The sequence below is a fragment of the Centroberyx affinis genome, unplaced genomic scaffold (assembly GCF_046629955.1).
Source record: "Centroberyx affinis isolate AG114_WGS23_722 - 3 ecotype Tasmania unplaced genomic scaffold, CSIRO-AGI_Caff_v1 ptg003531l_1, whole genome shotgun sequence".
Taxonomy (NCBI): domain Eukaryota; kingdom Metazoa; phylum Chordata; class Actinopteri; order Beryciformes; family Berycidae; genus Centroberyx; species Centroberyx affinis.
This window is the reverse complement of record NW_027281475.1, coordinates 100,178-124,361: the sequence shown is the minus strand read 5'-3', so window position 1 is coordinate 124,361 and position 24,184 is coordinate 100,178. Positions and strand designations below refer to the sequence as shown.

The 24,184-nt window shown below is 42.0% G+C and overlaps 2 protein-coding genes across 4 annotated transcripts in view; one reads left to right on the top strand and one right to left on the bottom strand.

The window, feature by feature from the left end:
* Positions 1 to 24,184, bottom strand: part of iqgap2 (IQ motif containing GTPase activating protein 2) — a 40,216-nt gene that overhangs the window by 13,779 nt on the left and 2,253 nt on the right. Inside the window, exons 2-20 of one of the 3 annotated variants that reach the window (XM_071539887.1) lie at positions 23,026 to 23,125; positions 16,103 to 16,259; positions 15,445 to 15,522; positions 13,154 to 13,230; positions 10,580 to 10,647; positions 9,842 to 9,955; positions 9,307 to 9,485; positions 8,590 to 8,677; positions 8,239 to 8,402; positions 7,744 to 7,831; positions 7,299 to 7,462; positions 6,439 to 6,599; positions 5,962 to 6,086; positions 5,566 to 5,729; positions 2,084 to 2,110; positions 1,630 to 1,720; positions 1,283 to 1,450; positions 956 to 1,098; positions 416 to 586 (exon numbers count right to left, since the gene is read on the bottom strand). In XM_071539887.1, the coding sequence (XP_071395988.1) occupies positions 416 to 586; positions 956 to 1,098; positions 1,283 to 1,450; positions 1,630 to 1,720; positions 2,084 to 2,110; positions 5,566 to 5,729; positions 5,962 to 6,086; positions 6,439 to 6,599; positions 7,299 to 7,462; positions 7,744 to 7,831; positions 8,239 to 8,402; positions 8,590 to 8,677; positions 9,307 to 9,485; positions 9,842 to 9,955; positions 10,580 to 10,647; positions 13,154 to 13,230; positions 15,445 to 15,522; positions 16,103 to 16,259; positions 23,026 to 23,125 (2,327 nt within the window). The remainder of the gene's footprint in view (positions 1 to 415; positions 587 to 955; positions 1,099 to 1,282; positions 1,451 to 1,629; positions 1,721 to 2,083; positions 2,111 to 5,565; positions 5,730 to 5,961; positions 6,087 to 6,438; positions 6,600 to 7,298; positions 7,463 to 7,743; positions 7,832 to 8,238; positions 8,403 to 8,589; positions 8,678 to 9,306; positions 9,486 to 9,841; positions 9,956 to 10,579; positions 10,648 to 13,153; positions 13,231 to 15,444; positions 15,523 to 16,102; positions 16,260 to 23,025; positions 23,126 to 24,184) is intronic. The other 2 variants (XM_071539886.1, XM_071539888.1) reach the window with 2 other exon arrangements.
* Positions 2,950 to 5,507, top strand: f2rl2 (coagulation factor II (thrombin) receptor-like 2). The gene is made up of 2 exons (XM_071539889.1): positions 2,950 to 3,138; positions 3,597 to 5,507. The coding sequence occupies exons 1-2, from the start codon at positions 3,075 to 3,077 to the stop codon at positions 4,658 to 4,660; spliced, it is 1,128 nt and encodes a 375-aa protein (XP_071395990.1). The 5' UTR covers positions 2,950 to 3,074; the 3' UTR covers positions 4,661 to 5,507.

Sequence of the window (24,184 nt, the reverse complement as noted above, 5' to 3'; positions counted from 1 at the left end):
TTGACAGTACATTATAATTCTTCAGAAATTAGGTGTGTCTCTGGTCTAAATAAATGTCAGAGTTTTAAAAGGTTATTTTCTGTCTGAAATTTTTATAATTAAAAGGAATCATCTAACAATAATGCACATTCTGAGTATATGCTTTTGTTCTGACCTATACATTTGTAACTCTATCAAAGGTCAACATAGCAAGAATTCTTGCCAGCCAATAGGAAATCTGCATTAGCATAATGAGGACAATGTATCTTTAATCTTCAATATATATTTGTTTTTGCTGTATTGCTATCTGTATGCTATACTTTACTGCAGCAATGGCCCAAATTCCCTTCAGGGATCAATAAAGTTAATCTGATCGCATTTCTTACGTGCCGACCAGTATTCACAGCTCACAGTTTGCAGTGGTGCCACACAGTACCTGCAGTTTGACCACGTGTGGTTCTTGTTGCCGTAAATACTCCATTCTCTGGGTGTGCACCTTCCTGACCAGGTAACCTCTGATCCGAGCCTGCAGCTGGACCACCAGGGACTCGTTGGCCAACCATAACTGTTCCCTGTTATACTCTGCAGTCACACCGCTGACGACATTCTGAAGGAACAAAGCATGTTTGAGTTTCTTTAGGTTGAAACAATGTTATTGAGGTCTGTGATACAAGGAGGTGGCCACACTGATCCAGGGTCAGAAAATGGATAGAATATTTGAGATAGATTGTGACAAATCCATCCAGAAAAAGTTCAACTCGATTGGACAGACACAATGTATCAGTGTGGCCGCCCCTTAATGCATTAAATCATTATTAGATTATAAAAATCATCAAATGAATAGTCACTGAATCCATTAATATACCTTCAATAAAATCAATGACATCATGGTCGGTGTTAGTATGGTAAAATATTTCTACACTTCACCGTGGAGCGTGTACACTGAATATTTTCAGACACATATAGTGGGGCGTACCTGGATTTCCTCTTTACTGAGCTGGCCACCATGGTGTTCAAATCCCTCTGGCTCCTCCCAGGTGCCCTCTCCATTCTCAAGGTTGTAGTAGTAGTCATACCTGTCCTTGATACGATGTCTCACCCACACACTCTCACTGCTGCCTGGGAGAGAGCAGAAAGTGCCCCTTTAATTCATTGTTTGTTCAGCCACTGTGTGAGGGGAGGCTGTCGTGTCATCGATTCACAATGAACGCTAAATCAGAATATCAGGTGACTTCTTTCTGAATAGGCATCAGTCTCTCACAAATACAGCTGACTGCATGGTGACACGTCTAAATCAAGTTACCTGTAGTAGCACTATTTGTCTGTTTCTGGGCCAGTTCAGTCTGGTAGGTGTCAGCACATTCAGAGAGCACGGCTTTCAGCCCTGCAGTGGGTGCCTGCAGGGCCTGCAGTGTATTCTGCGAGTCCCCCTCGGCCGCCACCCTGTTGATGTCTGCTACTGCTCCAGCCACTGGCGCAATACAGAAGAGTTGAACCAGTTAATCAGTTATGAAAACTGCACATTAACAGTACAGTAACAAAAAGAGTGTTACAGGGAAAATTAACTGGGCATGAGAAGACATTTTGGGTTGTGGGGATGATAGTAACAGTAAAGGGAAAGATATGAGTGCAGTTTAACTCTGTCCATACATATGAGAGCCTCCTCTTCATCCTGGTTGGCCGTATGTATGGCCTCTTGGATTTGGTCCAACCACAGTACAGCTGACTCATCCCCAGAACTCTGCATTCATACAAAATCACACGGTCACTTCTTTTCTTTGCAGAATGTCAATATCAAACTATACCACAGGCATACAAGGCATTATTCACGCATATACAATACACACAATACTAACTTGATATCAGCTTGTGAAACTTTTGAGTGCAGTTTTAGTCTTAATATTCAATGTTAAAGGTTAGAAAACTCTTTTAGTTACAGTATCCAAATTCATCAAGTTAGGATTGTACAGATTTTTGTATATGCAGCAAAGCCCAGGTAGCGTGTTTTGTTCTACATACAGCAGTATCACTTCATAGTAACACTGATTGCCAAGACTACATAAGCTGGTGCTAACAGAGCAACAGCAAATACAGCACGCAGTACCATTTCCTCTGTGTCCAGAGGTAAGACCTGGGGAAAAAGCAATGTCAAAGACTGACTGTTAGGACACAAAGACATCCTCAAACCAAAAGTGCTTTACAAAAAAAATAAAGTATAGAATAAAAATACAAAGATAGTAAGTAGTACAAAGTAGTATTATAAAAACACAACTGATAAAAAACACAAGTACTTAAAACATAAAAAAAGAAAACAACAAAATCTCACAACAACCACCAGGAATGGTTATTTACCACAAGAAATGTTTGTTTAGCCTGAGGAGTGTTCTTGTTCTCAGGCAAATTTTAGAGGTCGGGGCTGGGCTTGTTCCTGCCCACAGGAAGGACGTGACTACAAAAATAGACTGAAGAGACTAAAAGCAGCTTCTTAGCTTGAATCTATTTCTAGCCATTTCATAATATAGTATCCTAAGGATTGCGTACAGTTTAATACAAAGCAAATACAGATGGCTACAATGTTAAAAATGAATATTACAGTAACAATCCCTAAATTCCAATAACCAGGCTAACAAACACTATTGCTAACAAACATAAACAAACATATAACAAAACAAGGCACAATGAGAGATTACACAATCATTTTAGCAACAAAAATTGCAATAAAATGACTTATATTGCAATACTAATTGATGTAAATAGTTGACAGAGGACAGTTGTCGGTAAACCATTAGAGCAGTCTCCTCCCACTCCAGTGAGTCAGTGGACAGTAACTGATGCAGACAGGAGGAATTCAGTTTTCAAGCAGGAAACGCACATACAAGCGCTCGCATATTTAGCAACGGGAAACACAGCTGGAGCACATCGCTGAGAGCACACACTGTTATCAGAGTTTTACTGTTACGGAGCAGAAATGCAAACCAGCAAACTTCATCAATGGAAAAATCCTAAAGTTACTAAAGTAACTTAAAAGACGAACCACAGAAGAGTGTAAAGTCAAGAGAGCTGTAACAACATTGGGATAGTGACTGGAAAGTGATATGGCCAACCTTCTGCCTGGACTACTGGCCTGTCTGATGGCACTGCAGACCCTTCAGGACGGTGGTAAGTCAATTAAAATACTACATCACACTTTACTGAAAGGGTTATTGCATTTTTCAGTCTGGGGCCCAAATGAGATTTTTGTATCTTCTTAAAAACATCTTGCTACTTATGTCATTTGGGCACACACCAGTAATAGGTTCAGGACCCATTTTGGACTCCAAAAAACCAGGTTTAACTGGATTTTAGCACGATCTAAAAACAAGACAGAATCCCCCAATTATAGATTCATGTCAGTGTTGTATGTATGAGACTCTTTGTCATGACAGGCAAGTCTGTTTACATTTCAAAAACTGTCAGAAAGTAGGACAGAACAATAGACAAAATGATTGAAAACCACGCTTGGAGTCTTTTTTAAATGTTTTTGAAATGTGTACTTAGAAATATACATTCATGAAAAAATAATGTTTCTTTTGACAATAATTTTTTATACCAAATTCTTCTGATCTACCCACAAACAGGAAAGAGTGCCAAAATCAAAACAAATATTACATCTGTTTTGATACCAAAAACATTCAGTGGGACGAAGTACAGATCTAACCACACAAACCAGCTGCCGGCCCTACTACATTTCAATACAGACGCCCCCCGGCTACACGTGAGCCCACAGGATCCAGCGACGGCCTACACCACAGGAGTCCTCAGCACCTGGGTCATTCCCTCATCCTACACCCTGGCCATGGTGGTGGGCATCCCGTCCAACGCCTACATCCTGGCCTTCCTGAGACTCAGAGCCAGGTCCTTGTCCACAGCAGTGCTTTACCTGAGCCTGGCCTTATCAGACCTGCTGCTCCTGCTCTCCCTGGTGCTGCGTGTCCACTACCACCTCAACGGAAACAACTGGATATTCGGGGAAATCGCCTGTCGAATCGTCACCGCCTTTTTCTACGGCAACGTCTACTGCTCAGCTTTTACTATTGCGTGCATCAGTCTGAAGCGCTACCTGGCCGTGGTCAGGCCCTTCCTGTACAGGAGGCTGCCCAAGACTACACTGGCAGTGGGAATATCCCTGGGAGTGTGGGTCCTGTTTGGGGCGGCTGTAGTGCCTGAGCTCCTGGTCAGGCAGAGCTACGAGGTGCCGCAGCTGGGAGTCACCACCTGCCATGATGTACTTCCCCTAGAAGAAAACTCCCACGCCCCGCTGGTGCCATACAGGCTGATGCTGGTTTGTCTGGGATTTATAGTGCCTTTCCTGATTTGTATCTGTGCTCACGTGGCGGTGGTGTACCACCTGGGGCGATCTGGTTGCAACTGGGCGCCTTTTGTCAGGGTCAGCACTCTGGTCTTTCTCATCTTCGCGGTATGTTTCTCCCCCAGTGGCATCCTGCACATCGCCCACTACATCCGTCTGTTTTCCAGTGGGGACGACAGACTGTACGGATACTACAGACTGGCAGTGTGTCTCTGCTGCTTCCACAGCTGTCTGGATCCCTTCCTGTGCATGCTCATGTCAAAGACTGTCGCCTCGAAACTGCAATTCATCTCCCTCCGCGGGACACCTCAGAGGCTGGCTGTTGTGACGTGAGACGGGATGTGTGTGTTTGTGCACATAATACTGTAAATACCTCCTCATTGAACCCATTGTTGGAACACAGCAAGGAAGCACAGGCCCAGGAACAAAGTTGTGAAAGTTGAAACAGAACATTGTTCCATTAACAGATGGATACCAAACCTTTCTCAACTCAGTGTAGCAGACTATTTGTTCCTGAATAACAGTCTCTGTGGTAGTCAGTTTTCACGTCTTTGTGTAGTTTCAGGAAAGAAATATCCAGACTGTGTGCAACAAGTCTATCATGGCAGAACTATCAAATCTCAGACTGGGCGATTGTTAGTGGAGTGACACACTGGTGGAGTATGGTGACCACGATAATCTACCATCTACAATTTTCCCTTGTTTGACGTCAGAATTAAATACAAAAAAACTCAATAAAAATCAAAATATTTACAGGAAAAATTACTCTCTTCAGCTGAGTTTTTCATCAACGTGCTCGACCTATTGCCAACATCAAATTGATTTTGGTAGAGTTCAGAACAGTTTATACTACAGGCTACTAATGTTCCATCATTCCAGACCGACGTGTTTCAACATCATTCCATTAATCACCCCGTCTTTTCTCCCTGAATGAACCCCCAATCATGAGAGAGTATAGACAGAATGTAATAAAAACCATCAGATAGAAGGTCAACAATAGGAAATAAGATTTATAACAATATAGAAACGTAAAATAGAGCCATCTCAGGGATGGCGGGCTGCTCTGCAGTTCCTGTGATAAAATTACAGATAAAGTTAAAACATTCCAGTGCTCTATTCAGCCATAAAAAATATTTGCATATTTTGCACCTTGAGGGTGTGGGAGGTGCAAGCCATACATTTTCCAGCTCCATCTATACAGATCATACATTGATTGACCAGATCTAGTGCCCCAGTACCTGGCAGAGGAGCAGCTTGGTGTGCTGCAGGACATCATGGTAGTGTTTGGCTGTGGCTGGGTTCACTCCTGTCAGCTTGGCTGTAGGGAGCAGCAGCGCTGCAAGTGTCTGCTGATGATCCCCTGAGTTTAGCGCTTCGTTGATCTCAGCTATAGCTATGATGCCTGGAAGTAGAGAGAGGAATTATTTATAACTTGATCTGGCAATGTGTTTTATTTCTATCATTGGGCATATATTTTTTTCAGCTTTACAATTTAGGACCATACTTTCACAAGGTTTCAAAATGTCTGCGTAAAAGTCTTCTTAATTGATTTTCTGTACAATAGTCTCTAGCACAGGGCTAGGCACAAACTTCACTATGTAAAACATAACCAGAAGTCTGCAAGGCTTTCTTACGTTCATGCTCTTCATGGACCTGAACGTTGACTGTGTCAATGCACTTCTGAACATCGTTCCAGGTGAGGAACTCCTGGCCCTGGGTGAGGGCCTCGGCCCGCAGCTTAATGAGAGTGTCAGCGTACCTGAGGGAGAGAAGAATGGAGAGGTTCAAAACACTGTTTCATGACATTAAATGAAATACTAGTCTGACAGTGAAGAGAAAAATGCAGTGGAGGGGAGATATGCAATGTGATTTCACACATAGTGCAGTGGACAGCTGAGTTGTAATGGCACCTACAATCACCTACAATACTAAAAAAAACTGGTTACAGAGCAGCACTCCTGGAGCTAGCAGAGTTCAGCGTCCAATAATGTACATTTTGCAAAACTATCAGTGGTCTTACTTTTTGCAGCTAATGTCCATGTACTGCCAATGTCACATTTGATTTTTTGTGTCTCAGCAGTCCATGGCTACCTGTCCCCCAGCTGTCTTACCTGTTAAGGTTGTCCTGGTCCATGTTGGTGAAGCCCAGAGGAGAGTCTGTTAGTTGCTCGATGACGGCCTGAGGGTCTTTCGTGTCCAGCACCTCGTTCAGCACGGCTACAGCAGACAGCATCTCCACAGCCACACTCAGCTCCTCATGGCTCAGGCCAGACTGACAAACACAACAGTCTGAATCACAAACGAAGTGGCATTCAAGTATGGTCAGTGCTGGCCTTGCTCTTCTCTGCTGCTGTTCCCACCTGGACGCTGAATCACAACTGCTGCCCTCGTTTCACTTAATTTCTAGCGCTGATCTCAGCCCCTTTTCATCGCCACATGCTGCCTCTCTTCCTTTTTGTATCTCTATGTTTTCTCCTGTCATTACTGTTGCCCATGATTCTGTCAATGTTTTGCCCGGAGTTTTTCCTTGTGTGCATTAGGGTCTAAGGCTGGGGGTGCCAGGTAGGTTAGGCTATGTAGAATAGGTAGATTGTTTGTCTTGCTAAAATCTGCTCTTGCTCTTGCCTACCTTGTGTTTTTTGCTATGCTTGTCCTATATAATTTTGTTCACCATTGATTGTGTTTAGTTAGATCTAGCTAGACACTTTCTCTGTAAAGTCCTCTGAGACATGCTTGTGATAAAGGGCTGTATAACTAAACAAACTTGATCTTGAAGAATAATATGTCTAGCATAGACTTCCCCTATACCTCTAAGCTTGTGTGTGTGTGTGTGTGTGTGTGTGTGTGTGTCCACGTGTAAACACATGAAAATTGCAAACATGCTCTTACTCAGGTGTTATTCATCCTCTCCTCTGTACCTGAAGGGTTTTTTGTGTGTGGGTGGTGTGTGGGTGGTGTGTGTATGTCTCACCCGCCCCCCTTGTAGCTGTAAACTGAAAAGCTCAGCCTGGTAGAGGTTGGCAGCGGTCTGGTAGACAATTGGTAGTTGGGCTTCAGGGTTTATCAACTCCTCCACCGTCTCCGCTGCATTGCCAAGACGAATGGCTGTATTGATGGCTGCCACTGCCTCAAGCTCTGAACAGGAAAATTATTGTTAGTCGTCTCATGCTGATTACCTGAGTCCGGTTTCCCAAAGGCACCTTAGTGTAGAAATTATATTTCTCCCCTGACTTACAGTGAGGCAAGAAATATTTCAGTGCTGAAATGCTTTTGGAAAACCCAGCTCAAGTATTTGTGGTAGACAGACACTGCTTTCTGTGCTTCGAGGCAGTGGGGAGTGGGTACCTACTTGGTTTTCAACTGGCTAGTAATCACTGCTAGAAAACATTGATAGTGAGAAACAAAAAGCTGCTTACTTCGTTTCTCTGCCTCAGCAAAATCGTTACAGGAGCTGACAACTCTCTGGATCTCCTCTCTCTCCAGCAACAAGGCCTTCCCGCCATCCTGCAGCACAGAGAGAGGGGCACAGCATACGGTGCCATGCTTATTCAACATGCTCTAATGAGTCTTTTCTGTGTTTTACAAGTGCACCCAATTTCCTATTTCACATTTGACAAAGGCTTTTACCTTATTAAAGAAAACCCTACGAATGTGTATTGTGATTCTATTCTCTCTAGGAATGTTTGATTATGATTCCTTTGTCTTGCTTGTAAGCATACGTTCCTAATGCCGGTCCTCAGGACTCAGAGTACTGCTGGTTTTCATTCTAGCCATCCAACTGGGAGTGATTTAGACATGGGATACCAGGTGAATACAATTAACTACTGGTAGGACAAAAAAAACGGCAGTACTCTGGGTCCAAAGGACTGGATTTTGGAACCACTGAGGGAACCTGCTCTGACTACATTTACCTTGGCTTTATGCTGGCAGTAGGTGGTGAAGTGTTCCAGGTACCAGTGGCTGTTCGCCTCCTGAACACCCAACAGGGCCAGGGCTTCCAGCCTCAGCCCAGCCAGCAGAGCAGCCTCATCCTGGGCAGACACCGCTTGATTCACCTGCCTCACTGCTGTCTGGACTGGAGATGGGGCAAATAGAGACCGGTCATTCAGGGATAATATATAAGTTGTATTGAATTCACTGTTCACTCTCCTGTGGTCCTATATAGTTCAACACTGCAAGGGTTAGGGGTTATTATTCATGCAAAAATGTAGGCAAATGTTAGGGTTAAAAAATTTTAAAAGTGTGAGAGGGACACTGCTTACTGTTGACTATGTCGACGCAGCCCTGGATCTCCTGCTGAGTCAGCAGCTCCTCATAGACATCTCTTTCCTCTGTAGCAATAGAGGAGCGCTAAGTAGGGAGACACAGGGGGAAAAAATGCACAGGATATTATATTTTTACCTGTTCACATCTATTTTTCCATTCATACTGATGAAGCTGCATATTTTACATATCACATTTCAGCCATTAGGGGGAAATGGATGGCTCATGTTTGTACAGTATTTGTGAGGAGAATGGGAGGCGAGATGCCGGATGGTGCGGAGGGCCAATGTTTGGTGAAGTAAAGCTGACACTGCAACCGCCGGAATGTGCTGGCAAGGCCTGCGGTGTGAGTCAGAGGTGGCCACCGCTCCCGACCTCAGTGCAGGGTGCCAGCTCTCTTCATTAGTTGCCAGCACTAAACACTTCAGTCAGAAACATCTGTTCAGTGCAACGGTCAAGGTCAAATTTTGTGGGTTGGTCAAATTTTGTTCTCAGTAAGTCTCTTCAACTAGTATACGTTCTTCTGCTTCATAATTTTGATTCCCGGACTGCAGTATGGAATCCTTTCAACACTAAACCAAATAGGAAAGAGTCAAATAAGAAAAGGAAAGCCTCTCATTTGGGAAAAGCCGATAATAAATCCGACATTATTACACCAATAAATAACAGCACTAAAAGTTTTGAGAGGGCACAAAAGGGATTGTTAGGCTTCTCACTCTGCCTGAGGACTGATCCTCCTTGCGAGCCTTGGCCCGGCTCAGCATGTCCTGGTAGTCCTGGGCCAGACCCTGCTGGGTGTTCCTCAGCATAGCATTAGGATTCATCAGGGCGCCCATCGTCACAGATGCCTGACCCTTGTCGACTGCCTCATTGATGGCAATCACAGCAGCATGCACTAAGGACAACAGAGAGTCAGAGAGTTAGAAGCAGTCTGATCAGTCAACAATGTTCAGATATTAAGCTAGTGATGTCTCTCCATCTTTTGCAAAGACTCTTTCATCACTCATCCTATCATAAAGCAATAATGAGAGGCAGTGAGTTATGGTGTTATGGTGCAATGTTGTCACAAGTGTTTATAACATCAAGTGACAGTGTTGCACCATTACCCACCACAAACACTGTATGGATGTATGAAAATCGATAGAAAGACTGGTTCCAAACTTCCATGATAGCCGCGGGCTGTCATGAAAAAATTACACTGCTTCTTGGCCAATCTGTTTTACTGTAAAGATAATAGGTCAGAGGACTTACAGGCAGCCTCGTCCACTGAGAGCTCATTAGCCAGGATACCTCCAATCTTACTGAAGGCTGGCATCTGGATGCCATACTTCTCCAGCTCACTCCTCATGTTACTGATCTCTTCCTCTGGAAGACAGAAACATACACAGCTGTCAGGGAACGTAATGGTGTTCAAACAGAATAACATTGGAAAGGTGGAAATTTTTCATACAGTAATCTGAAGGAAACGCACTGCAAGATTTTTCCCAGATTTAGTATCAAATAGGATGTCCCCAGAAGACTGTACTGATGAAAAGTCCCATATCTGAGGCTTTCTCAGGAAACCCCAATGTCAAAAACTTTGGAGCTTGATAGTTTGTATGTCCACCTTAAGTTTTACTTGTAAGGCAATGGCTGCAGGGTACGTTTATCTTGATCTGAAATGTTGCTTAATTTGAACATCCAAACCAAATACAGGTTTCAAACCAATCTCTATAACAAAATGAACATGCTTCAGAGTGTGTGTTGACATTTTATTATCGTTTTCAATTAAATCCAAACAAGACCAGTAATTACTCATCCTAGCGGCCCACGCAAGGAGGATTCATCAGTATTTAGAGAAGCCCTAAGGCAGCTGTTATCCTTCATTTTAAAAGCAAAAAGGTAATTACTTCAGTGCTTCCTCTTCTATTTATGAGGGTGCATTTTTCTCTAAACAACAGTGGTTTTAATGTTATGCTATTACAACTGGCTGATTTCCACCAGTGTTACCTGTGAAGGCCACTTTTCCCAGCAGGTCCTGGATCTGTGGTGCAATGCCCAGTTTGTACAAGTATAAGCTGAAACAAACCACACAGAGCGTTAGTATTATACTAGAAATAATTAGGATTCAGAAAGCATCAAGAAGACTGTAATATTTTGTAGGGCTGGGCAGATATTATGAAATTGAAACACTGAATTTTTCCTCATGATTGCGATTGCTTCTGAGGGCCACCTCCAATTCCCTCCTATGTCACACTTCCCCCACAAGGGGGCAGTGTTGGTCAAAACAACAACAAGCACTAGTTGACAGGAGTCCACATGCCCAGTCCTCCACTGAGCCAAGCACACAACTAGCAGGTGGCTGGAAACTTCATCAAACTTTCATCTTCCCGCAGGTATCTGATAAGTGGTCATGAATTATAGATATTTAAGGCAGGTCTGGCATCAGCACAACTCTGAATGGAGAGTTTTTACTAACTGGCTATTCTGCCCTTTGGCCCAAGTGTGTGTGTGTGTGTGTGTAAACATGAAATGCAGTCTGTCCTTGGGACACAGGAGGGTTTTCTATCACTATCTAAATTCAGCTTAGGCAAAGGGTAAGGTTTAATATGCTGACCACTGACTCCGTTCAGGAGATACAAACACAGTAACAGCTGACTGAGGTTAATGGAGGAGGCTGATTACAAACCACTGGGCTTACAGGCAATCAGCTGACTGGCTCTGAGCAACAGGCTTCTTCCCAATTGTGGGCACCCATGGTGCCGTCTGATTGCAGTCCACTTATTCCTCTTCCTTCTACACAACAAATTAAGTCCTACTTCTTTACCATTTTGTCAGAACGCTATTTTAATATTCACTTAGAAGCCCTGTCCTGTTGCTGTTCCATTCTGTTCCCTTTCCATTTTTCCACTGCACCGCATATGACGCAGCATTCTCTCGCATGCCTCCATATTTGCGCGTGTTTGTCCTCTGGGCAGCAGAGTATTCACTGGGTCCTTCTGGGACTCGAGCCGGACTGTCAGGAAGGAAGTGCACGTGTGTGCATAAGGAGGGAAGGAAACCAATTCTCTCAGGACCTGACCAAAACGTTACAACAGAGAAAACAATCCAAACAGCTCACATAATCACTACCTAAATCTGTGTTAGGCCAACGTTGTAAAATTTAAGCCACCCACCTTACAGTGAGACCACTACTTTCTTTGAAATCATCACAGAAATTCACACAAACCCCAAACCAGAACAAGGGTCTAGGCCTTGAAGTGAGACTGTGGCCAAGGTGTTTGGAAGGTTAACTGTGAGGTTTTCAGTGCTAAAAAACCCCTGCAGACATGCTGAATATAGGTTCATATAAGCACTGTGTTTACCTTGATCAGAATTCAAAGAGTCTACAGCTTACAACAAATATAAAGCATTTTCCTGATTACACAACTGATTCACCAATTTACAGATTTTAAGTCTTGACATAGTAATCACACCTTTCAAAATAAGTACACAAATGAGCAAACTCTGTGTCTGTAACCTATGAATTACTTAGTTAATTAATTAGTCTATGATTAAAGACATTTAAGACACAGACACAGTTTAGCAGTCAAAGCAGCGACTGAGAGGATGTGGACCTGCTACAACAGCTGCTTTTAGCTCAGTGCATGCTGCTCTAAAATAAAGCCTTGAACTATTCATCACAAATCATAAATAGTCTGTGCTTGAGAAGAAACACCTTCACTACCTAAACTACAGTAAGTAGAACATTTCCCAGTTCCTGTTTCATATCACTGAAGTGCTATTTCAGTTGTTGACATGAATTAGGGGTTGATCTTAATGGACACAAGAAAGAGGCCATGCATGAAAACCAGAGACACAAAAAAAAAAAAAAAAAAAAACAGCAACCAAAGAGGAAAGAGAGAAAAAAAAACTTTTTTTTTTTTAGAAGTGGAAGCCGTTGGTTCTCACACACTTCTCTTCCCAAATAAGATCTGGCCTCTGTTCTGCAGCCTGAAGACGCTGTTCTGTGTGGATAACTAACAACCGCCACATGTCAAAGTCAACCCTAAATCTATGACCTGCTAGTCTGCCATAGCCATCTGGGGATAGGAAATGACTCTAAAATAGACAGGAAGTTACCTATCACTGACAAGAGTATGAGCAAACTGCCACTGCCCACAGACAACATCTTCGTCTACATTTACAGACAAATACAGCAAAGGCCTTATTGAATTAGCCACATTCTTGACAAGATAACCGAATCTCTCACTGTGCCCAATATCTCATATTTTAATTGGAAACACCAGATGACAGCATGTGAGCTTTTTTAGGTTTTAGGTCATCATTAACAATAGTGCTTTAAATCCACTTATTTTCATTTCTTTCTTAGACGTAAAGTCACACTTGACAGTCAGATGTGGCACCTTTAGGAAAAAGCATCTGGGTTTGCCACTACTGCACCAAGTTAAAGACCATGAGACAAGTCTGGCATTTTGCTTTCAAAACTGAGAAAATGATGCAGATGGCAAAAGTTAAAAAAAAAATCAAAAAAAAAATCACTACTTTGTGTTTGGAATCCCTCTCAGTGTCTTTTATTCTTACCTCAGTGCGTGTATGCAGTACACCACCTTGGGCATGTTTTTGCGATCGTACACATCTGTCGTTTCAGGATAGAATATCTGAAAGTAGAAACCACAGTAGTTATTAGTCAACATCTCCTGACACTCTTTATTCTGCTGCAGCCAAAGAGGAACGCACCATCCATCACAATGATCCCTTCAAATGTCAACATGTAGGCAGGCACATGGAAGGAAGGCTTCAGTGAAAAACTGTCATTGTTCATGGTAAATATCCAGTTGTTCTGGGTGATTTTGGTTATGATTTTTGAAAACGAGCATCGCACAAGTATTAGCGTAATGCATAAAACTTTAAGCTTTTACCTATGAAGATGTCACACCATGCACATAACCAGTTTTATGAGGACAGTTTGCAAAACACTGGGCCAAAATCTATTTATCAGCAGGAACTTGTGATGTCATTCCTACCCTTGGCTATCTCTAATGTGTGTTTCCTTTCTCACTTTACATCAGAATGATGCTCTAACTTCATGGTTTTATATATAGGCTATAGGTAACAGAGTTATCCTAGTGACTATTCCTGAAAAGGCTATTCATAAAAAATGCCAATTACACTTGGTATAAAAAGCTACCCCAAAGGGCATGACGGAGATAATTGGGTATCAATTTTACCTCATTTTCCATTTCTAGTATACTCCTCAGGGAAAAGTCTTTTGTGTCCACTCATAAAAGATGCATCAGGGTTAATACCATTATATTAGACCTGCCACACCCTCATCACAATTTTATGTGTCAATGTTTACTACCTTTCTTAGCGCAGTGACAGACTCATAAAGGTGTGTCCATGTGCGTGTCAGCGTGTCAGCGTATCATATAATCCCAAGTATAAGCAATTAAACAGTCAACAAAAGATGGCTTTTTTTGCTCTAGACCTATATAATTTATACTTCACATTAGGCCAAAGTACATAATGCTAGCCTTCAACTCGGCCTATTTTAGTTTTTATTTCTATGTTAATCATTTTAGAACCATTTCCGTAGTTTAAGTATTTAGCCACAAAAGTCACAAAAGTCATAAAAACAGGTGATCACAAGTGTTGGGACAGATTGACTAAGTGAATAAAGGTCATGTAAAGTGGCCACAAAATCATTTATGCAATAAATGTTTCAAATTTTGACCCATCATCATCACAAGACTCATTTTCCCTTTTTCTCATTTGCCCTTGATATCCTCTGCCAAGTCCTAAATTGCAGCTTCTTACATTACAATGACTGAAATCCTATCCCAGTGCTGTCTTGGTTGTAGGATGGACTCTACCCTGTAATATGAGCGACTACGTACCGGCCCTGAGCCAGTGCACAAATGACAAAGCCCAGCGCTTTCAAAACCATGCCTCATGTTGCAAAGGGTCACTTCAACAATGGGGATCTCCCTGGCTGATGTTCCGATAAAATTCAGCAGGTAAATTAGCTTCGAAAATTGGTATGTTGACATCAGCCCCTTATTACTTTTCATAAAGCAGCGTTACACCAACTTCGGGCATGGGCATCGTAGAACTGTCCCTGTAATCCACATTGTACCAGTTTACTGTAGGAGTGAATCCATCTTACCTGGAATCCCACTGAAAAGCAAAAGGGACTTTTTTGACTTGGCAAAGGACCTCACAGGAGGATATCACCTTTTCATGACTTTTATGAAAACTTTCATTTAGGGCTGCAGCTAACGATTATTTTCATTGTCGATTAATCTGTCGATTATTTTCTCGATTAATCGATTAGTTGTTTGGTCTATAAAATGTCAGAAAATGGTGAAAAATGTTGATCAGTGTTTCCCAAAGCCCAAGATGACGTCCTCAAATGTCTTGTTTTGTCCACAACCCAAAGATATTCAGTTTACTGTCATAGAGGAGTAAAGAAACCAGAAAATATTCACATTTAAGAAGCTGGAATCAGAGAATTTTGACTAATTTTTCTTTAAAAAAATACTCAAACCGATTAATCGGTTATCAAAATAGTTGGCAATTAATTTAATAGTTGACAACTAATCGATTAAACGATTAATCGTTGCAGCTGTACTTTCATTCATCTGTAAATGGGGTACAGACTGTAACAGCTGACATTTTTAATAAAAAAGGCCCCCAAAAAATGTAAAATAAGGCTTTGAAGTAAACTTTGCTTACAGTGTATTGATGTTTTGAAGCACAGTGCACGAGTCTGTAAGTGCACTGTGCATATTTGCATACATGTTTGTGAAACAGGGAGTGTGTGTCTGCTTGCCTGTGTGCATGCATGAGTGATGGCTATGCAAGCTCCTCACCTTGGGCAGCCCCACTGACTCCATGGCTCTGAGCCACTGCACTGTGTTGTCCGTGTGTCTGAAGTGTAGCCCCGTGCTCTGAAGATGAAAACAGGAAAACAGACACATAAGCATTACCTCACAGAAACCAAGTACCAATATGACTACCAGCTGTAATGAAATGGTACAAAATTGTTACCTCTGCAACATGGAAAGAATTGATAAGGGGGATGTTATGACACACACAAATAATTATAGAAAAGCAAGGTTATCAAGCCAATTTAATATGGCATCTCACAGTCAAATGAAGTTTGTTTATAATTTGTCAAAGGGCAATGTAGTAGTTTATCTTATTGCATCAGCGCAACAGCTGAATGCTTCAATGAGGGCCTGACCCTCACCCTGCCTCCTTTCCCTCTTTCCTGTAGAAGATTGTTGACAGGAAGTGAGGATGTCTGTGAAGGATCTGGATCAGGGTCTTCCTGTCCGACACCATGCAAGTTTGTTGAGGATTGCGAGGGAAGCTAAGCAAATATAACCTTATCCAACTTGTGTAGTGAGGTCTCTTTCCTCAAGAGGGATTATCTATATCAGAAGTATAAATCAGAAGTGTGTAAAAGGCAGATGAGAAGATCTCCAAATAAGGGTAAACGCCAATGGGTTCAGAATGGAAACGCACCTTATATCGGGCCTGGTCTCTGTCGTAGATCCTTTTCTCTGACACCATTTTGGGGGCAAAAAACTTGGCGAGTTTGCCGAGGTAGACGCCATTCCTTAGTCCCTCCTCCAGTTCTGTGGTGGGGGGCAGGTCCTCCTCTAGACAGGCCTCCATCCACCTGAGAATACATAGATATTGACCCCAGAACAGGACTAGGACTCTCAAAAGTATCTCTACACTATGTTCATCCTTTGGGAAGAAGATGACCTTAGCGCAAAATTGCTTTTGGGAAAGTTTCTAATTTCTAAGCCTAAGCAAGCAAGTTAATGGTTAAATGTAAAAGTTGAAAAGTGATATCTCAGGCCATCGCTCGAGTGACTATGGTGAATATGACTACTCTCTCTCCAACAGGAGGAAATGAGTACAACAAGAGCTCAATTCACTCGAGTAACTGGTTACACAACAGAATAGTTTCAGCTTAATCTCAGAACCCTTTAAATTCATGGATCGAGTTGACTTTCCTTTTAATACTAAACTCAATGCTATGGTTACAGTGGGGATATAAACAAACAGAACCTTAGTCTGTCCCTCACCTTGTCACCTGAGATCTAAGAGAGTGCAATGTAAGCTGTTACCTGACTGGATGCCTGCATGTACTCAGCAAGTCAATATTGGTTTTTCCTGCACCTGCTGCACTGCCTGGTCTAAGCAAAAATCCAACACTTGACCAAGAATATTATACAGATATAAATTAAACAGAGTACACATTCAGCATATTTATGATTGTGGGCCATCAAAACATCTTGCTCGTCTGCTGAAAACTGTTGTGTTGAATAATTCCTTTTTTAACAAAAGGTAAATGACACCTGGCACTCCTCCACATTTTTAAAATATTTCATGGGATCAAGCCAAACCTTTGATAACGCATTGTTAAGTGTCAAAAATGCACTGACATGAATGGGGAAAAAACAACCCGTTTTCTCAATACCTAAAAATGTGACTTAGTAGATACAGGATTTCTGCAAGGACATGATGTATTGTAGTTGTATGGGCTACTGAATATTAACAGAGGTATGCTATGGTGTATTGAAGTCCATATGCATCAGCTCTTGCTCCTGCCGCTGATGGCATTGAAGAATAAGGTACAGTACATCCAATATGATTTTGTTTCCAAGTTGGTCAATAACAATTGTAGATCACCTGTACACAAATCTATGGGATCAACTCACATTTCGACAGATTGAAGCCAACGCTCACACCAGTGTAAAAGGCTCCACTCTTGCTCACAATATAAATTTATCTTCCGGCCGGCTGAAGAGTGGCCACTCCTCACTAGATCTATCAAATCAAATTTCTAAAGGTCTACTCTATGGCAAATTTAGCCTACAGGCTAACAAACTCATATGAGCTTATAAAGAACAAAAGCTATTGAAGTCATTATAACTAAGGGATCATTTTTGACTGAATCCCAATCCCACAAAGAAATGAGTACATAGCCCTGGCCTCATTAAATCAGTGTTAATAAGACATTAGGCTACACAGCTCCTAAGAGGTACAATATTCATTCATTATGCTAACTGGTGTCTATGCTGTAAATTAACTGAAAGGTTTTGTATTACACAAAGTAAACAAGCAGCCTGCAGGCCAGTGAGAACTGGGCATTGTTACAGGCAGCACCCACACTGTACCCAGCATGCCTTTGTCAGGGGGTTGGGCAGACTTTCAGTCTGAGCTTTGGGAATATCTGAAGGTCAGCCTTAGGCTTGTAAATGATAACCGACGCTCACCTGTCAAGTTTAAACTGTGAGGTTAAAGTGGGAGGCTGGGTCATGGCATCAGGCCAGAGAGCAGGATGCCCAACACCACATATTGTAGTTTACAACCTAACCTGGGTCACTAGTGAAGGCTGATCAGTTCAGTTCTGGAGGCCATGAATGTTTTGTGATCAGGGGACTATTCTTTGTGAATGAAGGGAAGTTTTATCACTAAGAAAAAACAAAGTGTGTGGGAGGAACAAAGAGAGAGACGGATTGAAGTAAGTAGTCTTATTGGAATTGCTTGCTGAGTAACAATAAAAAGGGAATTGAGAGCGTTAGTATTACTTTGTTCACATTCTTTCAACCTGATGTTATTTCCATGTGAAAGGTTCAACAGCATAAGCAGAGTCTCTGTGCAGGCTCTGCCAGGTTATTCCCAGAGATATTAGGAAATGCCCATACTAAAGACTAAGAGCTAGTTAATGATTTGTGAGGAAAGTGAGAGTGAATCATCATAGTCTGAGAATCTGTTACACATTATCTTATTGCCTGGAAGTGAGACCATGTTTTCCATTATGGCTACATCTCTCTCCTGATTCTGCACTACTCTTAAAAACAAACTTCGCTATAGTAGCTCGCTACACTTAAGTTGTCAACTTGGTTGCTCATCATCCTACCACTGAATTTATCCACAGCCAAGGCAGACAGTGCTGAGCGATTTGGCCTGTTTACTTCTTCATTCATGGGTCATGTCCTCCTCCAATCTACCAGTAATAAGTGCCCCCTCCCACATACATGCACACGGACACCTTGTTTAGGCTAATTAAGGACGTGTGGGTGCCCAAAGGACCCAGTGTGTCCAAACATGTGTCAGCACTTTAAGGACAAACGCTAACACACCTGCCCTGTCAACACAAACCCAGTTGAGTGTGTAGGCACCTTAATGAATAAAGCAACCCCACCATAACAAATTATGTCAGCTGATGCTGTAGATTGCTGTGTGTATTGTGCAAGAAAAATCCTAACTACTTTGTGTTGTTATACCTTAGCAAAAATGATCAGTACACATCAGTTTTTGAAATACTATGTACTAAGTATATCTGAGAGCTCAGTTATTTTCTTAATATTGACAATTTTGGCTATGCTACTTCCTTCTGTAGTTTTTTTTTGTGATACAATTAATCCCCACAGGAGAAGTGTGTGTTTTTGCTGGCTCCCCTCCAAAGGAAGAGGGCAAAGCGCTGGGTCAGTTACAGTGCCTTTGGATCCAGGATTTGGTGAACCCGAGGCCTCCTGGTTGAACTTAATTAAGTGGTAACCTAACCAAATGTGATCTTCCTATCCATTTCTGTAGTGGAAATAATTTAGAAATATATACACTTTCAGCTTTCTCAAATAGTATTGTGCACATGCTCAGTTCCCAATATTGGTGACATTCACTGATGTCAATTCAGTCAACTTTAGCCTGGTATCAAGCAGATGCCACTACAGTAATCAATATCTGTTCACCCTCACCAACAGCAAACATTGCCTTTCAGAAGCAGCCTCTTTGGCACTGAATGAATACTACGCTGAACACAGACGCATAGGCTACATTAATACACACAGACACAGACGCATACATTAATACTTAATACATTAATACTGATGACTGTGAGCATTTGATGAGGATTCTGGATCCCCATGGTCTGCTTAGAAAGAGGGAGTGAGTGGGAGAGTCAGAGTGGGAGAAAAAAGTGTGGACGGGCGGCAGTAGTACAGTTTAAAAGCCAGACAACTTATTAATTCCTTTAAGTTTCATATCTGTGTAGAACTGACATTTACTGTAAGTGGAGGGGATGAGATGAAGGTGATAGCAAAGATTACTGAGAAAAAATAGAACAGCTATCAAAGGCTCGTCAAAATCAGTTGGGGAGGAGCGGCTGCACAAGAACAGAAAGCAAAATAATAAGACAGAACATCCTGGCTGGGTAACACAGCTCTCCTCTGAAGCTTTACTTCCTGCAGTTAAAACAATGTAGTGAGAACTTGTCTCCTGAATCCAGGACAGGCCAGTGCTCCTCTGTTTACAAACTCCCAAAGCAGGCCTTCCTGTCATTGTCCTGTCTGCAACCTACCAGGCTAAACAAAACACGGCTTTCTGGACTCCGGGACTAAAGTCTGTCCCACACCAACACATTATTAGTAGACTAAACTCCTTAGCTTTGAGCTATCTCTGTCTATAGAGAGCCTCTTTTAGGAGCTTGTGTCATGTAACTTAGTCATGCTGGTCATGAGTTTGTGAGTTTGTGTTTGTGTGTGTGTGTGTGTGTGTGTGTGTGTGTGTGTGTGTGTGTGTGTGTGTGTGTGTGTGTGTGTGTGTGTGTGTGTGTGTGTGTGTGTAATGGAAGAGATGAATCAAGTGTGTGTTGGAGTAGGGTGTCTAAAATAATTAAGAATAATAGCCCTGACTGAAAAATAGCCTGTGCTGTGCTCCAGAACACCTCCAGGCTAATCACGGGTCAGAACAGAAGTTAGAAAACAGAAAAGAAAAAAACACTCCTTCCAAAAGAATCAACAGATTTAAACCACAAACTGTTTACCTACTCCATGTTGCAGGTACAAAGTCTCCCTCCAGAAACCACTAAGTGTGTGTATGAGTGTGTATGTGTATGTTGTGGGAGGGTGCGTCTTTCAGCTGACAACATCACCAACAGCAACAGTAAGAGCTACTTAAATTCAAAAATCCAGGGGACTTTGAACAACCTAGCATGTAGGTAACCCACCATAATATATTTCATGTCAAACTCTGGGTAGAGAAAATATGAATTTCACTTGCACCATTTTGCATCCCCGACAAACTTAAATAGGATGCAGCCTATTCAAAGGACACAAAACAGCCACCACAAAATGGTCACAATTAAGGATGTGTAATCAAGTGAAACCAAAGGATGTCTTAGCTCTCCTTAAACACGTTTTCCCAGGTGTACTGAGGGAGTCAAATGAGTTGCTTCTGCTTAGTTGTAGTTGTTCCAGTGACTGCTGACTCCTGACCCCAGAGAGCAGGGTTAGTGACAGCAGGACCTAATCCCACGCTCTGTAGTTAACAGCTTTATTAGCAGTCTGTCCTAATCCTAATCCCGTTTGACAGCTTTCCCAGAATAGAGGTTTCATTCCACAATAGAAAGAGGAGTGAAGGGAAGTCAGAAGCACTGAGATGGAATAACAGGAAGTTAGAGTGATTGTGTGTGTGTGTGTGTGTGTGTGTATGTGTGTGTGTGTGTGTGTGTGTGTGTGTGTGTGTGAGAGAGTGAGTGAGAGTGTGTGTGTGTGTGTGTGTGTGTGTGTGTGTGTGTGTGTTATAGTAAGAGTGAAATAGTGGTCACTCTGGAGGTTAACCATGCAGTTACTAAAGCATGCGTTACCTAAACGGCAGCTCAGTTTTGCCAGTAAACTAAAAAAAAGAAAAATGTGTCTGCCACAATCTACGCATAACCTAATTATGATGGATGACTGCATCTGTGCTTAGTGTAGCCTAGCTATCCTTGTAGAAGTGGGCTATTCAAATAGTCTTTACAGAGTCAAAGTCCAGGTTCAGCTGTCAAACAATAATCTGTGGAGAAATGCTACACACAGTCATGGTAAAGGCTCTCTGACGTCACCAGAGGCCACTAGCCCGACATTCAAGCTTCAAGCCTGACTGTGAAACAACTAGGCAACAGCATGCTAGATTTAAGCATAACTGATCAATCTGAGGAGCTGTGGGGCTGGGTGGGGCTGTCCAAAAATCAGTGTGTTTGAAAAAAAAAAAGAAAAAAAGGCAAGATCACACTTCCTGTTCAGTTGGATGTAGAATACAGGAAGCGGTTCAGGATTAGGCGGTGAGAACAAGATTCTTCTGCAGCTTCACCTTCATCATAACTTTGTATAACCACTAACCAGGGAAAATATAGAAAGGTATTTGAAAAAAATCTGTAATAAATCTATTAGGAAAAAAAAACAAAAAAAAACAACTTCTATATATTTGGCATTTTATCTAATTATCTCAGCGATCGGTTAGCCTTGTTGATATCTGATTATAATCTAATGTAAAATGTGTTTCTGGGGTATTAGTTAGCTTGAGAGCACACTGCAAAGAGAACCGCTCTTTCCACCATGTCAGCGACTCCCCTGTGTTCAATCGCACACCATCTCATGCATGCTCACAGCCCCGTGTCATCGTCCCACGTGCACGCTGGGCCCACCTTCAGTCTTTCACCTGTCACGATGGCTCCATCTTACTCCATTACTGGATCACGCACTACTTCCTTCCCTTATCTGTTACATTCCCTCATTCTCCCTTCATCTCTTAGTTTCACTACCACTGTCTGCTCTTTAAATTTGGCCCTCTTCTTCCTGTCTCACACTCTCTCCTCTTAATTGCAAGTGAATGTCTCATCTTTCTCTTTGGCAAAGCATGTTCCCTCTCCTCCCGACCTTTACGATAGCTGCACACCAGATGCGATTTCACAGGGCGAACAGTTGCATCCATTCATTGTCTATGAGAAGAGAGTAACTGCATGCATACGGCATGACCCAGGCCCACGATGCAAAAGGAAAAAATATATATATTATGCAAATGGGCACAATGGTCGCAGCACAAGAACCAATCACATTTGTTAGAAATGTGGCTCTCAAATTCTCCCAGTCATTACATTTTTGTTCCCAAGTCTTTGACTGGAAGACGGCTGTGTCAGGATTTCCCTAATTATATGACGAGTCTCTGTCAGCTCAAGCATAAAGTTCTTGACAAATTAAATACTTAATGAAGGAAAGTGACAGTTGGTCTTCCTGGTGTGTAACATTACTTGAAGTGTAGCCTCAAATATTTTGGCTGGTAACTTTAGGTCTGGTAGGCTAAATGAGTAATGTTAGCTTGCTTGCCTACTTATCCCATCACATCCACAAAGCTGTTGCCACTTAGCTAGCTAGCTCGCTATAGTAAATAAATAAAATGATAAAATAGCTCTATATAAGCAAATTATGTTGAACAAATCCAATGCTCAACCCAAGAGCACACCCAGTTAAATGCCCACAAGCAATCACTTTTGATAGAGCCAAGTGATACAAAGGGAAAATATTCCGTTTGGTCTGCATTATGCTTTTCTCATCTTCATTGTATTTCCCTCCATCCCTCCCTCCTGCCCTTCATCTCTCCTCCTGTCTTACTGTTTGGCTTCCTCCAGGTGACACAGATACTCGTAGGCGATATTCTGTCGTCTCCTCTCATCCATCTCCTCTGCTGACAGCCTCTCATCATCCTGAATGGCTGCAAGAACAAGCAAAGACGTTTCTGCATGTGAGTATTTTCCAACAGTGGCATTATAAAGGCACTAATCTGTTGCACAGTCTTATTGGTCTTCATTACACATGATTACAGGGTGGGGGCTCTGTGTGCATCTGGATTTTGAGGAGTACGTCTTCTTATCAAACTTGAAAGCCCTGCGCAAACCTCTGTGCAAATTTGAAAGATTGCACAATTAACACCAAAACATTAAAGACTAAAAGGCTGTTGCTTGGTAAAAGTAGCTTACTTTGACTGTTAGGAGCCTCAGTAGCACTGGAAGACTGTACTAAATCCCATGCTCCAGGGAACCCATGTATGAGGGAGATGAAGTGGCCTTAGTGGGGTTCCCAACTGACAAGTGACTTCTGCTGAGAGTTGACCTTTACCTGCAGCTTAATGAGATCTCCGCTCCTCACCCCCCTCTAATCCAATCAAATCCCTTTATTTCTGGCTGAGTGAACTGAACTGAACTGAGTGAACTGAATAGTGACTGAACTTTCACATGTGGTGAAAGCATGCTTTTATGGTTCATCTGTACTTTCTCTACAAGGCACAGTAAGTAAAGACTGGAAAACTTGCAATGACGTGCACACACACACGCATTGCATGCAAACACACACCAGAGTAAAGACTTCCTTAGTCCAGGGGTTAATTATTATCACCTCTAGCAACGCCAAGTTTGACTAGTTAAGCCTGTTGATTGATTAGCCTAACCAATTAGGGCTGGGCGATAATTCAATATTATCGTTTATCGTCTTTCAGTGGAATCATATTGTGATGATATGAAGATATTTTAATATCATGACACACATTTCTGCTGTCTAAATTGATGATGACAAGCAAATTTTACTTAAAAACTCTCATAAAATGAGGTATGGTAGGAATATTATTTGAATATTTCTGTTTTGTTTGACATCACACCTTACATTACCATTCGGTTCAATGAGATGAACATTAATTTGATTATTTAACGTGATTTTGCATACATGAACCATATCGTGATATATATTGATATCAAGAAAAATCCTTATGATTATCGTG